Raw genomic sequence first — 17,625 nt, forward strand, 5'->3', positions numbered from 1 at the left:
CCTTATTTCTACTGTCTATATCAACTCCTCTTGACAGCAACAGTTCCACTACTTGATGTTTACCCCTCCATGAAGCAATGTGTAATGGTGTGTCACCATCCTATGCATAACAGTTATATACATTACTATCGATACAATATACTCCACCTAAAGATTGTTACATAATTATTATGATATACTGAGAACAACAATGCACTGTAATCAAAAAGACAAAGATACAAAGGTCTGAGCATGTAGATAAATTCTAGCAGATGTGATCCTGATACAGTTTATCTAGCTATACTACGCATCTTTTTTTAACCATTGCGTTCAAAAAATGAAGTATCTAATAAAAGTGAAACTGTATCGATGGTAGTATTATGAAATACAGTAAACGATTCCAAGTCCCTTAATCTATCATAACTTACATCATTTCTACTGCTGAGACAAGATCCTTTTGTAACAAATAAATCCACCATTTGTATCAGACCAGACCATGCTGCTCTATGTAGTGATGTATTGCTCCACTGTAAGAAATCATGGCACTAACTTCAGCATCAATTGCTGGATTACATCACAATAGATAGAAAATACATGTATGTGTTGTGTAGAAGATGTTTGTTTGTGACATTAAAAAGTAAATTTGAATCATCCTGCTATTAGCTAAGTATAGTAGTTACAGATCAAAGAACATATAAGAAGACCTAGAGCTATTTAATCACTTGACAGTGCTCTGTAATGAAGTGCAACTCCTTAGGTAAGAATTGAAATACTTTTTAATTCCAGGATTAGACAATTAAGGACAGTAGAATAAATTCTCAGTATCATTATGTATAAAAACTTACAATGTTATCTTTGCTATCCACATTTGCCACCTTTGATAATAAAAACTCCACCACTTGTGCATGACCATTTTCTGTTCCTTTATGAAGTGGAGTATTTCCCCACTACAATAATTATAATCACATTGCACATAACGTTTTGAACATACATACACTGTAGCCTGCAACACATACTATATACTCAATGCATAGCTACCAAACAGAGCAACAAAGAGATGGGTATGTTACATGATGGTGTGACATAGAATCTTACATTATCTGTACTGTCCACATCGGCTCCTCGTGATACCAACAGCTCCACTAACTGGATATCACCTTTTTCAGCTGCTCTGTGCAATGGAGTAATCCCAGACTGAAACAAAGGAATCTTCAATAAGCTCATGTAACACAGTAGGGATATTTATTCCTTATTGCTTTATTTGGACAATGGGTACTACTCCGATCCAGCTTGTTACAGTACTTCTTATTGCAGTACTATACACTGTCCCTACTCTAATTTAAAATTCCTATTTATTCTTACACTTGTTTGTTAACTTTTTGCAAGCTCATGATTACTAAATACCTGTAAACCAGTCACAATATAATTTAGAGTTAATCACAGTACTATATATATATTATGCAGGCAATCAACTAGCATGACACATGTACACCACTCTATAGATTGCTAAACTGTAGTAAGTTGGATTCACGTAACTAAACATAGTGTTGGTCACAGCAAAGAAATGCATTTAGCTTGGCATTTAGAAACACAAGCAACTTTCCCAGTTCTACGATAGCTAGCTACCACTTGAATACAACATCATTATGTGCAAGTGATTAGACTTGCCAATTAAGGGGTATGGCAGCCGTTTCCATCGCGAGTCATCATCCCTTGCCATGAGGGATAAAGTCTCGCAATCAAAATGGCTGCCATGCTCCTTAATTGGTGAGTTGTTTAATCACTCACACTTGCATGTATACAGTACGTGGTGTAGCTACATCCCCCATTTGCCAATTTTTTGTTTTGCCAATTTTGCAATAGCGGGTTTTCACCAAAGTTTTTTACTATACGGTATCAACTGCCAACTTCGAAAACCACTGAGCCACGTGTGTTCAAATAGTTTGGAGCTGATTTGGGCAATGGAATAATTCCAGACTGAAACAAAGGAATGTTCAATAAGCTCATACTACTATTAATTGCAATGAAAAATTTTATGTAAACTTAATGCAGATATATATATATATCTTTATTTGGCTATTAAAAAATCTAAGCATTGTTAGCTTGTTACTCTACCATGAACATAATTTTATGATTATACAGTTCAAGTTAAACATAATAAAAATGCTTTACTGTAGCTCTTGCTGGGTGTTTCATTATGAGTTCTGTTCTTTGTAATTTCACAACATACAGTAGCTATACATTGTATACTCACTATGCAGCCAGTTTAAGCACTATGATCACTATGGTATCAGCCTTAGCAGATTTTCCATTTGACATACTCTAATAATCAGTAAAGCCATCAAAAATGAAACAGTCATTGCTGTGACATTGAGTAGAGCTTAAAAGCCTTAAAATATGTACTTCTATTTCTTTTCTGCCTGAAATGCTCCCGGATGTAATCTCCCACCTGATCTGCTATGCTATTATAGTTGTCACCAGCCTTGTTATGCTTTCCATTCATGCCAATATTCATAGGCGGTGGAGATGGGGGATGGGGGGGGGGGGGGGGGGGCACTTTAATGGGACAATGTTTGAAAGAAAAGGTCGAGATACTCTAATAGAACAGTCACAGTATTCAGAGAAGCAGTGTAGCAAGCTACTTCGCTACGTGTGTGTAGTTATAAATAAGGAGATACAGTTGGTAGTGGGAAACTATTGTCAGCAGGTAGTTACCTTCTTTTTTTTTTGGTCTTCACCGTACAGCTGACCCTGGCCCACTCACTCTTTATCCTGATCCACTGCCCCTGCCGATATTACATTCATCAAAAAAATATGGGGGGTCTAAACTATAGAATGGAACAGAATCAGGGTCTAAACCACAATAACTTGATATCGAACACTTACTTAAATCAAAGCTTGCAGCTTACTATTGCTTAGTATTATTTTACTAGCGATACGTCCAGGTGATCAAACTTGACAAATAAGCACCTGCATCTACATCGAAATAATCAACAGATCAATTGTGGGTTTAGATTAGTTGCCATTAGTAATGAAATATCAATTGACGGATTAGTAGTCTCTCAATAAAGTCACTTCCTGATATATCAAGTAAGGAAACTTTGATTCTCTTAATACATGACAATGCAAGTCTTGTTACTGCAAGCGCTATCATTTGGTAATTGTGCATCAGTTGTTTCTGCTGATTTTGACATTATATGTGACTGAATTTTTGAAAATCACCCTTATGTGCACATTTGATGTGTAAAATATTTAACAATTAAGCAATAAGCTTCTTGATGTAAATACACTTGATAATGATTTTAATCAATCCTCAATCATTGAATTACAAGAAATTTTTTGAAACTGGATCCTGCATGCACTAAACAGCATCACCTTAAGCATTAAAATTCTATTTACTTCATGCATGGCAATATGAGTGATTTTCCAAAATTCGGTTATAATACAGAATACCAATCAGACTCAGTTCCAGCAAATTATAAGTCAGCGCAATGTGTTCACCAAGAAAGTAGGGATGCGCTAATTTTACTGGAAAATTTTTTGGAAAATACATTGAAAAAACAAAAAGCTGGAAAAATGGACACCAAGGAATGGCAAATTAGCACATTTTGTATGGAAAAGATTGAGATACGCTAATAGAACAGTCATGCATAATATTCAGACAATATGTGCTCATAGGAATGGCGACTTAAGATCAAGATACTCTAACAGAGCAGTCATTATGTACGAAATATTTTAATAGAGCAGTCACACAGTCATGCTTGAATCTACACTTGAGATACTGCAATTAATTTTTATTGATAATCAGCAAAATAGAGAAATTTTGAGCAACATTTTGTGCAAAAATAGGTAAGAAAAAAGAATTGCTGGTGGAGAAAAAAGCAAAATAGGCTCATCCATTAACGAAAGCAAAAGTCACTGGTGATGGGGAAAGGTCAGTCAAAGATGTAGAACTAAGGCCAAATTACTGTTATGTGTGATAATGAAGAACCACTTTTACTTCGTGGATCCCTAACCGAACTTAAAATTCCAAATTTTTCTTTGCACTTATTTGTTTACCTTTTTAACATTATGACTAGTGAACCTATGCATACTGCATTAGAAGAAAGAATAGAGCCAGGCTTATTGTTTATGTCTGAATGTGTGCTCCAGTTATCAATTTCTGAAATAGTGAAGTGGCCAATACACTTCATTATTAGCTATGTTCAATCTGTTACACAGAATTACAAATGAAGAATACTTTGAGAAGGACCTCTGCAATCAATCGATTCAATCCAGTCACAATAGAAAACTCTAATAGTTCTCATTACAAACCCAGGGAAGCCAACATGCATTGCTACCACAAACCGACACCTTGTGATGTAAGTGAAATAAATGGGACACAAAGGGCACAGATAAGTCTATAAAGCATGCATTGAAATACAATGGTATGCCAAAAGGCACCCGTCGGGCTGAAGTGACATTGAACAATGAAATATCAAGCCCGTAGCCTTAGCCATCATTGAGAATAAGCTTGTCTGAAGGAATCAGTTGATCAGGCAACCAGTCAGTAGAACATTCTGCTAAATAGATTACTTTTTAGAAACTTTTACGTAATAGTTCATTTGATGTCTAAGGTTACCATTATTAATAACAGTACAAATAAAGATACTACCGTATAGTAAAAAACTTTGGCGGTAAAAAAGTGTGACGAAACCCTTCTGTTGAAAAAATTGTCGGAAAAAACTTTGGCGATTGAAATAATACTCGCCAAAGTTATTACCGCCAAAAATTTTACTCTACGGTATGTAAGGATATTAAACAACAAGGTGTCAACTCATCAGTTAAGTAGTGTAGTAAGTGTATAGGTAGCTAGCATTGTTGTTGTAGCAGTACTTTTGTAGCTACCGATCTAGCAACGTGGTAGCAAAGGCGCGTGCTTCGCGGCTATCTCCTTCGATTCAGAGAGCGACCGTATTTACTTTTCCAGTGAACTCCAGTAGCAGAGGTTATCACGTATATCAAACCATTGGCCAAATCCATCGCGAGACGATGAACTAGCTGACGTGCGAACGGCCGGGAAGCCGGCTGGAAATTCTATCCCAATGAGTGCTTACACTGAACAGTGGGACAAATTCCTAGGAATGATCTCATAAGTCAGCTCAATCTTTATTGCGTGGTGGTACGAACTAGCCTTCATCTCAAGTTCTAGTTACTCAATGTGCTCGTAAAATAATTGGCTAAAAAAACTTTGGCGAATTGAACGCTATTCGCCAAATTCGTCAAAGTTTTTTACCTCCAAAGTTTTTTACAATACGGTAAGAGCCACTGGCAAGTGCTACCAGGGACTCAAACTAAAGGAAAGGGGAAATACAAATACAAAGGTAAGTTCTCTGTGCAAGGGTGTCATCAACGCTGTGGCAACAAGGGCAGTTGTAATGAAAAGAATGCACATAGTATCATCAAAATTTTGGATAAAGTGTTTCCACATGTAGTTATAGAGTTTATGCTTGATAATGCAAATAGGTAGCGATAAATCTATTCTTGGCAAAGAGTCCCATAGACGTGGTAGGCCGCAGGGGCTAAAAAGGGGGTTACAGAAGTTGTGGCCAAAAAGCTAGTTGTAAATAACATTAGGCTAGTTGTAAATGGTGATTTGGCTAGTTGTAAAAGTCAGACTAAATAGCATGCAAGCTGCACCACAGAAGAGAATAAAGTCAAAAACTTCATACATGTGCTTGTTTATAGGAATTTGACTAAAAGTACCTCAAGATCCAGCCTTGAGATTGCCATTTTCAAAAATTTTCCACATATGGTCACTAATATTGCAACTTATAGTTATGGTCATTTTCACAGTCCACTATTTATATTGCTTCATTTTAAAAATTGCCTTAAAATCTTATAAAATCGTATAAAACAATAAAGCGTCCTAGTTCCAGATCTCAGTCGCTTATCTCAAATTGCTTCCAGATTTAATCTTGCCACAATTATGTTTCAACTAGGTAAATATGCTCCCACACTCCCCTGAAATCCCGCTTCAATTGTTCCCTTCACTGGAATTTTGCTACACAACAATCACAACAACATAGAGCACAAAATGTAAAATATGTGATTCAAACACAAAAGAAAATTTGGTTTATATACTACAGGGTGTACTAGCCCCCCCCCCCCCCCACCCCAGTCTCAGGTTTAGGCTAGTGGCAGGGAGTGAACGTAAAAATTCTGTGTGATATTAGATGAACATTTGTGGTGGATCATTTTTTGAGATAAACCAAATCTTGTGTTAGAGGTACTGAATTGAGCATACGTACTCAGCAATGTTAAAACATGTTGATAAGATTTTATGAAGAAGATAATGTCATTTATTTCATAAACATACATTAATGGTAACAGCTGTAGACTCATCAGACGAGACCTGCATAGCACATGATAGTCATTCGAAATTCATTTAGTGGCTTGTCTCTGTATTCTTTCTAACAAATTGATATGTTTGATTAAGAAAGGTCTCCACACTTGTGAACAATATAATACTTGAGAATGTATCAGTGACATGTATAGCTTTCTTCTGATCATGATTGCCCTGATGCTTGAAAAACTTCTATGTATTAATCCAAGCATCTTACAGGCTCATCTTATAATGTTTATCCCAAGTGAAGTCCCATGATATTATTATTCCTAAATCTTTGATACTTTCAACAGCAGCTACGGCATTGTTGTAGGTGAACTTAATGTTGTTTTTTAACCAGAATTGTAAATGTGCAAACTTGCTAAAGCTAAAATACAAGTCAGATGAAACACTCCAGTGGAAGAGATTGTCTATATCTTTTAGAAGGAAGTCAGTTTCAACTGTGTCTAAACTACTTAAGGAATGGAAAACTGAAGGCAATTTAGTAGATCATTAATGAAAAGAACAAAGAATAATGGACCCAAGATACTGCCCTGCAGAACCCCTGGGAGGAGCTCAGAACAGCTGTTGTTGATGCAGACATAATGATGGCTGTGAGATAAATATGCTACAAACCATTAAACACTGTTCCAGCAATGCCATAAGATCTTATTTTATGTAATAGCTTAAGATGAGTACCAGAGTCAAACACTTTCTTATTAAAGTCCAAATAGATAAGATCAGATATCTTGTTCGATTGTTTGGCTTCTAACACTTCATTGATAAATAACAAAAGCTGCTGTAAAATGAGTTAGATAGAAACTTGATTGATGTGTTAAAGATGATTTTTTCCAATATTCTGAAACAATACATAGTAGAGATATAGGATGGTAATTGGGTATAGCAGCATGGTCCCCAGACTTGAAAATTGGAATAACACTCCATTCAGATGGTAACTAGTCTTTTGTGATGACTAGCTGAAAAAGATAACTAATTGGTTGACAGAACAATACTTCAATATCTTAGGACTGATGCCATCAGGTCCCATTGGTTTGTTTTGGTCCAAAGAAACCAAAACATCATGAACATCTGTAGTTGTGATCATAATATCATTTAACAATGCACTGGGAGTGCAATTGGTGGTAGTGGTGGTGGATTCTTCAAACTGTGTAGCAGCATCTTTATTGTTATATGTGACCAGATCAGCAAAAATCTGACACAATCGCCCATTTTTCAAATTCCTGTTTATTGAATATTTATAATCTACTTAGCCAAGTGTACCCTCTGGCAAAGTTTCAGCCTCGTATGACAATAGCTTTAGGAGTTACACTACAAAGTAGCAACAACAGAAATATCGATTTGTACAGCAAGTATAGCGAAAATAAATTACAGGTGCCTACAAAAATAGTTGTAACTTACCAACGAATTGAGGTACAGAGCTACAATTTTCACCATCGTATTTGGGGAATCAATTACTGGGTAGGTTTTTCCTGTACTCACCCTTCTTCACTGTATACAAAAGCGTAATTTGTGAAGAAAAATCGATTGCGTACGATCATGCACGATCGCTTCAATGTGACGTAAACAAATGCTCGTAACTTCTGTATCCTTGAGTCTACTGCAACAAAACAAAGATTTTCCAACTTCTCTGAGCAGGCGAATACAATGATATCCAGGGTTTTATTGTTAGTCCCCTCCTTCACTCACAATTAATTACCTCAGCTTGCGGCCTCAGTAATTATGTTTGTGGGTATCCTCGCCCACGTCATCCTTAGGTCTTTAAATAGCATAGAAACCTTGTCGATCCATTCTAACTAATATTTATTTTTGTATAGTGCAATAAATATGAACTTTCATGTTTAAGGTGACTAAATTTAGCGATAAACTAAATTTAGCAACTTCGTATATTGGCAAAAATAGTACATACAAAATTAATTTTAATGGTTTTTTATGAATTGTCACTTGGCCTACAAAAATAGGGCATGTGAACACATAATTTTTGCCTACTTATTCAAACCAGAAAGAAGCATTCAAAAAATTTACAGACTTTTTTCAATAATACGCAAGTATTTCATCCATTGTATTCAATGCTTTATACTGTAAAATTTAATTTAGGCTTGCAAGATTGTGTCAGGTTTTTGCAGATCTGGTCACATTATACAGAATTAAAGAACTTGTTAAACAATCTGGCTTTGTCTTGGCTAATTCCAATAGGAACCTGCGGTGGGGTTACTACTCATAACTTGTATAGCATTATGCTATTGCAATGCAATTTTCAGCTCTTGGTAAACATTGAACTGGATTTATGATGCAAGTTACAGAATGCAGATATTCTGTTTCAATACTGAGATATGACCCGTTGTATGACAGGGTATAGTTTGTGCCCACATGCCCTGTTTTCGCAGGCCCGGTCACAATTGATGTAATGAATTAATCATAACTTTTGTAGGTCTAAATTAAAGTTTAGCAAAAAAACCAAAATCGCTAAATTTTGTATATCACAAAATTTAGTCACCTAGATAATCTCAATTCTGTTTTCTTACATGGTTACACTAAATCATCTTGACCAATTTTAAACAATGTTTACCATAGCAACAACCACAATTATGCTGAAATTTGTATATTTATGATTTTTACTTGTTTGTATCTAGTTTTTCATTACTTTTAAGAATACCACAAACATTTCATAGGTCCAAACTTTTAAAAATTTTTGCTTTAAAAGGTTGCAACCTTTTTAGTGATTTTCATAGGGTTTTGTAAATATATCTGCTCTCAGAAATTTTTACTTGTACTCATTATTTTCTGGAAGAACATAAACCAGAGTAACATTTGTAGGAGGGGACTTTACTGTTTTCTTGGTTTTAAATTTATGACATTTTAAACTCAGATTGTGCATTTTAAAACCGCTATGTATAAAAGTGTGTTCTGATACAGGCAAACATGTATAAAGGAGTAAAGTATGAAAATATATAATGATGAGCAAGGGATTATTAATATATTAAAGCATGAAAATGTCTGTAGAACATAATAGTCGCATATAAAAAATTGTGTGGGCGGGCAAGTTAAAAGCTTTGGAAGTTTATATCTTGTTGCATTTTAGCAACCTATTCCATGGAAGTGTTTCAGGTCATACTGAAGGCAATTATGGGCTTGATTTTACTTAACCAATATTGTCAAGGTGCCATGAAGGTATTGTGAAACAGGTGATATCAAGAGTTAATAATAGTGGTCTAACACAATACAGGGCCTCTATTAACTCTTGGTGATATTGTTGGCCACAAGAGGCCAAACCTTTATGCTCCCTACTATACAGTACTATCAACTGTATGATTGCTAAATTATCTGCAAACTGACTGACCGACCGACCAACTGACCAACCGACTGACTGATGGACTATATGATGTCTCCAGCCAACCATTATTTGAGTATAGTTAGGTTTCTTCACTGTTTGGCACAAGACATGCCATTTTGTCAACCGCAGCAACTACATTGCATGCGTCAAGGACTTACCTTTGTCCATTTTGTCCCAATTCTTTTCTTTAACTACATCGCATAGGTGTTAATTTGTGGTAACATTTCATTGCTTCAGTGCTATTATTTCTGTAGTGTGGCTGGATTGACTGCAGAGATGCTACTTGCACTGTCTTGCTGAAACCCAGGCATGAAGCTACAGGGCCATACTGGCTACTTTAGTTCTAATGTACACACTGCAGAATTTACACAAAGATGTTTGCCCAGCTGCTACAGACAATCCTCTTGTGACCACTGATTCTTGTCAAGCCAGGTCATTAACAAGATCAGAAATCAACATACCATTACACCCAGACTAAAAAACCAGTTTGAGCAATGCTGAGGCTTATGGTATACAGTGTAGCTAGCCACTGGTGGTGTTAGTTTGATTTTGTCTGATGTGTGATTTGGATTGGTTTTCTGATTACAAAGGACTGTAATTTGTATTCACTATGTCAGATTGGAATGCATCAGTTACACATTATTATAAAAAAGATGGTGACACAGTCAACAAAACATAGAACTACCATATACATACAAATTTTCAAGGGACATACAGTAACTTTTGTGGATTTCGCAGTTGCCTGACTGTTTGCAAAACCTTCATCCTCAAAAGTTAATAATTATTAGGGTTAGTATATGCTTTCTACTAGTAACCTCAGTGAAAAATGAGAAATAAAACTGAAATTTATTAATCTGTGAAACATACATTCCTTGAAAAGTTGTACATGTACAATATACCTTATTCCTAGCATTTATATCAGCTTCTGTACACAGTAACAATTCCACTGCCTGCACATTTCCATGCTGTACTGCTAAGTGTAAAGGAGTATCATCATTCTGTAATGTAAAGAATCCTCATCATTCAATCTTGCAGCAGGTCACACGCAAACAAGTACATATGCATAATATACAGAATCCATTAGGCATACAGTGAATACTCTATATTGCACACAGTCAGTAATGGAAAAGTATAGCTAGTGTGCCAGTGTTCCAAATACAGTAGTGCACTTATTATATTGAACTGACTATTTTGATGAGAGCCTCACCAACTTTATAACTGCAACAACTGATCATTTAAATATATGTATTGAATGCCTTTGTTAAAAACCATCTTCATTTTACAGGCTAAGTATCACTAAAACAAAACTTCATAGGTTTTATAGTGCCAAAATGATTATTAGGATATTCAACTATTTGGTCAACTATTTGATTCATTAACATGCTATTCAAATATTGTTTAGCACTGTAGTAAGCTGTGAAGATGAATAAAGCCAACCTAGTAGCTTGAGATTGTGACATATTCATACTGAAAAATTCCATTTTAGAAGAGATAAAAATAGCTCTCAGGCTTTATCTTTCTTCCCAACAAAGAGGCTTTATCTTTCTTCCCAACAAAGGTATTATGATTCGGTACTCATGCATAAAGAATAATTAAATAATCAGTCATTTTGTTCCCAACTATTTGAATAGTAAAAATTGCTACACTAGTTTTAATAATGTTTGGCCCTCACAGTGGTAGAAAGCTTCTTATAGATTATTTTACAAAGGAATTATAATTATAGCATAACACAACAGTAAAAACTAATAATTACATAGATTTAAGAAAGTGCTCTTTTACTGCATTTTTGATTTCAGCAACCATGGGCGTACCAGGAATTTTCAAGGTAGTTTCCAGATATGATAGTGTTAGGTCTGAGTCAAATATGCTCAAAAGTTCACCCAAAATGCTTTCAGGAATTTCCCAAAATGTTCACCAATTTTGCTCTTCAGTGTTCCCATCATGCTTGCAATATGCTCCTAGGTCAGCAACATTTCAGAGCATTTCAATCAGTGAATGCTTTATTAGAGTATTTCATTACAAAGTGATTGTTCTATTAGAGAGTATCAATCTAAGCAACCTATTGCTATTTGCTGTTTCCATTGACTGATCTATTAGGGAGTATGATATATTTTCATGGGATTAAGTTCCATAGTTTAAAATATCCACCTAATATGCTAGCATTACGCCAGCATAGCACTCCAGCCTATTATATACTGGCATATTTGATGCAGGCCTACATAGTGAGTTACACATAAGTGCAGGAGTCTGAAGGTGCAGACCCATGATGCCACTGACAGATTTTAAATATTAAAATGTTTCAAAATTCAATTAATTATGATTTCATGGTTATTAGAAACTATTTTCAATACATGCTTGGTTCCGTTAAAATGCTAAGTTATGGCTGGTCAGCAGGTCAAGTATTGTAGTGACCCAAGTACATATTAATCCATCAATTAAATTAAAAAATCTAGACTCTTTACAGTTTAAGTTAGTCTTGCATTTATATTATTCTTTAATACCCACTTTAAAATTGTATTCCAATTTTGACTCTTGTTAATTTTGACTGCTCTATTAGAGCATCTCAATCTTTATAAAGTCATACACCTTTATTCCACTTTTTAAGGATTCAATGTAACACACTGAATCTATAGCTACTCTGTCCTATCTCATAATTATTTATAATGCCAACCTAAGATAGTCTGGTGTTGCTACTGCAAGCCCATGCATTTAGCACATCTTTAGTGTGAATACATGTACCTACTGTCTCAATAAAATTATACTTGCAAAATATTTTGCTACAATTTACAAGCTGCAAAAAAAGGGTTTAGCCTTCAAAGCCTAGGTATAATCAAAGGTGGTGGCCAAGAATGGCTGCAGTGATGTATGAGCAAAATGTTGGCATAAAACATGCAGCTTTTGTGAAGTTGAACACTTACTGACTTATCTAGTTTCACTAACTTATATTTCTATGATCCTCAATCAAAGTCTAATTGTGACTGGATTTCATATAACCCAGCTTCCACACACACACACAAAATCAAACTTACGTTTTTACCAGAAATGGATTGCTGGTCTAATACACTATCATATTCCACTCTGTATTTCCTTCAGGACTGGCAGGTCTGGTTTCTGCAACAGATTTCTTCCGACTCTGTCAAAGCCACGAGTGGTAGATTAGCACCATTAAATGGCTATGGCTTTGTTGTATATAATGGTGTGTAGTGAGCTGGGACTTCACAGAGAGCTCGCCAATAGTGTTCTCAATCAGTTTAGAGTGATTTGAGGGACATGGAGGGCCATGGAGGGCCCTCTGGATTCCATTTGTCTTCTTACTCCATTTTATACTCCTATATTAAGCCCACCCACCACCCCTACTACTACTACCTGTGATATTATTACCCGCTCAAAAAAAGCTGCCCAAAACAGGGCATATTTTGGGTATCAGAAACATATACACCCACACAGTGATAGCTAGTAAATAGATGAATAATTTGTGCAAATTTTGTTTGCACAGCTGTAGGCACTGGGAAGTTACTACACAATGATTACTTAAAATCACCATATCTCCTAACGAAGCTTCGTGTGTCGAAGCCGGGTTTTGTCAAATTCAGTCACAATTTTTCATTGTACTACTGTTTGTCTACTTTTTTGTAACATTATCATGACTGATGAACCAGCGACTTAACTCCTTACAAGAAAGAAGGAATGACAACAGACTTACTGTTTTTTGCTTGAACACAAACCCCAATTATTATCGTTTACAGAAATAGTGAAATAGCCATTACATTTTATTATCAACTACATATGTTCAGCCCATTGCACAGCATTACAAATGAAGAGCTCTACATGAAGCACCTCTGCAATCAATCCATGCGTAAGATTCCTGTTATAGAAACGTAGGGAAGCCATTATGCAAAGCTGCTATGAATTGACTATGAATTGACCTTGAGCTGTCAGTGAAGAGAAATGGGACATAACAAAGGTAAGTTTATGATGTGTGCATTGTATGCAGTGCGGCATGCCAAAAAGCTCCTGTGCTTCATGCCAATAATTGGAGATTTATGCTAGCTTTAACCATTATTGGGTTATGCTTATCTGAAGGCGTCGGTCAATTGGTCAGTAAATCAGTCAGTCAGTAAAATGGTCAGTAGAAAATTTCACTAAATAAAAAAGAATCCATAGCAACCTACTGGAAATGTTTCAGGTTGTATTGAAGGCTATTTGGTTATACCTCTGAGTCACCAATAATGCAAAGGTGCAATGAAGGTATTCTGGTGTTTTTGTGAGAAAGTGTAAACCTCCATGATTATTAATACAGTACCACCATACTTCAAGATACCATTATAGAACAGCCACACACAATTAAATGTATCGTAGGTTCTTGCTGTCTCAAGATTGACATATCTAATAGAACAGTCACCGCTCATGAAACCATAAGTTATAGCTTTGTAGTATGCTGAGCACAACACTGATGTTAATAACCAAAAAAACTTTTTTTATGTTGGGGAAAAGAACACAAAAGCAAAATAGATTGATTCCTGAATAGGTAGCTACATAATTATGTGTTGTACTTTTCACTGTTTCAACAAACATGGTACTTTTCACTGTTTCAACAAACATGGTACTTTTCACTGTTTCAACAAACATGGTACTTTTCACTGTTTCAACAAACATGAATAGAGAAGTACGTATGCATATACAAACTGATTGTATTGTCCAGTAAGCTTTAAAAAATACAAATAGTGATATATAGCACTTTAAAAACCATGTATACTCTTACTATGTTTCGTTTGTTGACATTCGCTCCACTTGATAGTAGAAACTGCATCACTTCCAAGTGATTCATGTCTACTGCAACATGCAGTGAAGTATTTATAAAGGGCTAATGAATGATAAAACCAATTGGAAATATCAATGGTGTTGTTGATGATGTAATTATTAATAAGTGCAAAACAAAACACACAAGAGAACTGTAACACAGAGTCTGAGAATACCAGTCTTATAGCCATTCCATTGAGTATGATTTAAACTTTAACACATGTAGTCTTCTGAATATATACATAGTAGTGTAAGCTTTATCAACTTTATGCTGTTACAAGTACATTTGCTAAAATCATAGAAGTTACATACCATCTTTTAACAATCAGAAAGGTTTTAATTAAGACTGGCATTGTCAGATCAGGACACATAATATGTAGAACAATAAACTCTACTCACTCACAGGTTCTAATATACGAATTCAGATACTGTTAAAAAGTAAAACTGTTGTATTACAAAGCTTTAAAATAATTATACTTAAGTAGCTGAAATATTACAAAGTGTATAACCTGTAATGCAATGATGCAATTTCCACAACAAAAGTTACTAAAACTTGATGCATAAAACTCAGCAAAACAATTTCAATGATTTGTCACACCAGGCCACAAACTTATGTGTATTAACTAGTTACAAACGCACCCCAGCCCTTCCACTGACATTAACATCATTTCGAATGTGTTCCTTGACATCATCTAGTTGACCAACACTGACAGCATTTAATAGTCCATAAACAGTAAACTACAAGAATATAAATCAATCTAGATTATGCCTCAGCTTGCTTTACTGTCTGATCAAACAATATCTAACTCATCAGTAATGTTACAAAGTTCCCTTAATCAGCTATACACTGGTGGCCTCTAGTTACGATTGTACTATCATGTTATATCTGTCACTATTGTTCTATATTGACTTAATTTGGGATCATAAATTGATCGTACCTTCAAACACCTTGTAGTGCATAGCATCAAACAGGGATTTATCGCATTGGTGTATGTACTTGGTTGTATGTGAAACGGTCCTAGTAATAATAATAACAATAAGGTAGTGGTTGCTGAACCAAGTTGGTTCAATAATGTACCAGCTATTGAACTGACAGTAAAACTTGGAGAAAAAAGGTTACTAAAATGAAAAAAAGGTACAGCATCCGGGGCTTGAACCCTGGACCATCGGTGTGATGGTTCTGTGTACTCACCAGTCAACCACTGCTAGCTAGCTCCACAATTCCTTACTTTTCTATCTTATCAATGTGACTAAAGAAGTAAGCTGTATACAGTAAGAAGAACTGCAACCTAAAGGTGAAGAAGAAACCAAAGGCAAAGCTGAGCTCGTCCCCACCGTAATGCTAAAATATACTTGTCGTGTGTCCTAAAGTTGAATACTTGGGCAACTATTCTAAAGTCGAATACTCGGGGCATACCAACCCTACCATACAACTAGTGTGCTTTTTCTGACCCTAATAGCACTCCCTTCCACCTCCATGTCTCTAAAAAAGTAAACTATAAAGTTATTTTGCCTAAACACTACAGAAAAAGACCCAAACAGAGCCTATAAGCCTAGGGTAAAGGGCAGAGCAAGCCTCCCCTTGGCAACAGCAAGATTGATAGCAGGGAGGATTGCAGAAGACCGAGAAGTTGAACGTTAGCCACTTAAGCATCTCACAGGGAAAACCCCAAACAACTGAGGAGCCAGCCCATCACCTAAGAACATGGAGAATTCCATTTAACACCCAACAAATCAGTCAGGTGCTTATACATCATGGTAGCAGCTGTACCCATACCACCAGAACTGGAGAAAACAAGTGGGGTAAAACTGCCATGCTCAATTTGACATACTGCATGCATTCTTCATAGGCACAATGCTTTTCACCTTCATGTCGACAAAAAGTAGCAGCAAGGGTGGAAGAATGGTTGGTCGCTGCAAAGCTGTTAAAGACATGTACATCACACCGAAAATGGTTTATGATGTGAGCATCGCCAAACAGAGGTGTAGCTAAGGGGGGGCATTTGTCCCCCTATCACTAAGTGTTGTTTGTTGTTTTTTATCTCCGTCACAAACTTACCAGTATTAAACTGACACGCAAATGACTATAAATATGTGTGCTACTATACAGAATCACCAGGGGGTGCTAGTAAATGAGCACACAACATTCAACTCGTTCATGAAGCCACTGAACAAAAATATTAGAGACACACTTCTATATTTAGCCTGGATTACTCACGTGATGGAGCATTTTTGAACCTAAAGAGTGACCCGCCCGAAGTGAACTCACAAGTGACAAAGGAGACCAGATGACGCTACGAACCTACTGCTTACAAGATGATAAAGTGTTAAATGTACTAAGTTTATTTTCTTCGTATGGCAGTGCGATGGTATGCCAGTCTAATTTTTTTACTTTGTCAGTCAGTCAAGCAGATCAGTTACAAGGTTATAATTACAAGCTCTGCTAGCAAGACAGGTGTTGAACAGGGATTTCATGCAATACGTGGGATTTCTCGGCTGAAGTGAGTGAACACGTCATCCTCTCTGCAGTGTGCTAGGACTGCAGCACAGACTGTGGCTACTTGTACTTACACTAAAAATAACAATACAGCTCTACTGGATTGTGGATGAATTTGTTGGAGTACAGTTGTGGCATGTGTGATGATGCTCGACGAATATACCTCCATTGATATGTGATTAGCAATAAGTACTGAAATTATGTAGCTAGTTATGTAAGCTGTAATAATACAACACCGTATGTTGGCTAGCCCACCATTGGATCATTAACCTTTTTTGCAATCATGACTGATTTTGAGTATTTCGTGGGGGCTTGACTGCCCCTCCATCACCTTCTGGCTAGCTACACCCCTGTCGCCAAAATTCTGCAGCTCGGATATCCACTCTAGCATCATCCTCCCCCACAGTAAAACGATGACACAAGATCTCCCCAGAGAGCGGTTACAAATGGGGCTCAATTCACACATCATGACACACTTTGGATAACAATTTGGCAGTCAGAACCCTTACATCATTATGGCGTAAGATAGGAAAAGCACCATGTGTGCAGCTAAAGGCTGAGTGTGCTTGATACTTGGGTAGATGGATGTCTGTCGCAGTGTCAGTTAATTTTTTTCACATGACAACAAATGCT

General features: G+C 36.2%; 1 protein-coding gene across 2 annotated transcripts in view; it reads right to left on the reverse strand.

Moving 5' to 3' along the window:
- The window catches only part of LOC136257878 (uncharacterized), a 53,385-nt gene that overhangs the window by 20,890 nt on the left and 14,870 nt on the right, over nt 1-17,625 (reverse strand). For both annotated transcript variants that reach the window (XM_066051196.1, XM_066051195.1), the window contains exons 2-8: nt 15,135-15,233; nt 14,458-14,559; nt 10,595-10,693; nt 1,075-1,173; nt 825-926; nt 408-506; nt 2-100 (exon numbers count right to left, since the gene is read on the reverse strand). In XM_066051196.1, the coding sequence (XP_065907268.1) occupies nt 2-100; nt 408-506; nt 825-926; nt 1,075-1,173; nt 10,595-10,693; nt 14,458-14,559; nt 15,135-15,233 (699 nt within the window). The remainder of the gene's footprint in view (nt 1; nt 101-407; nt 507-824; nt 927-1,074; nt 1,174-10,594; nt 10,694-14,457; nt 14,560-15,134; nt 15,234-17,625) is intronic.

This window comes from Dysidea avara, chromosome 6 (genome assembly GCF_963678975.1).
Source record: "Dysidea avara chromosome 6, odDysAvar1.4, whole genome shotgun sequence".
Classification (NCBI taxonomy): domain Eukaryota; kingdom Metazoa; phylum Porifera; class Demospongiae; order Dictyoceratida; family Dysideidae; genus Dysidea; species Dysidea avara.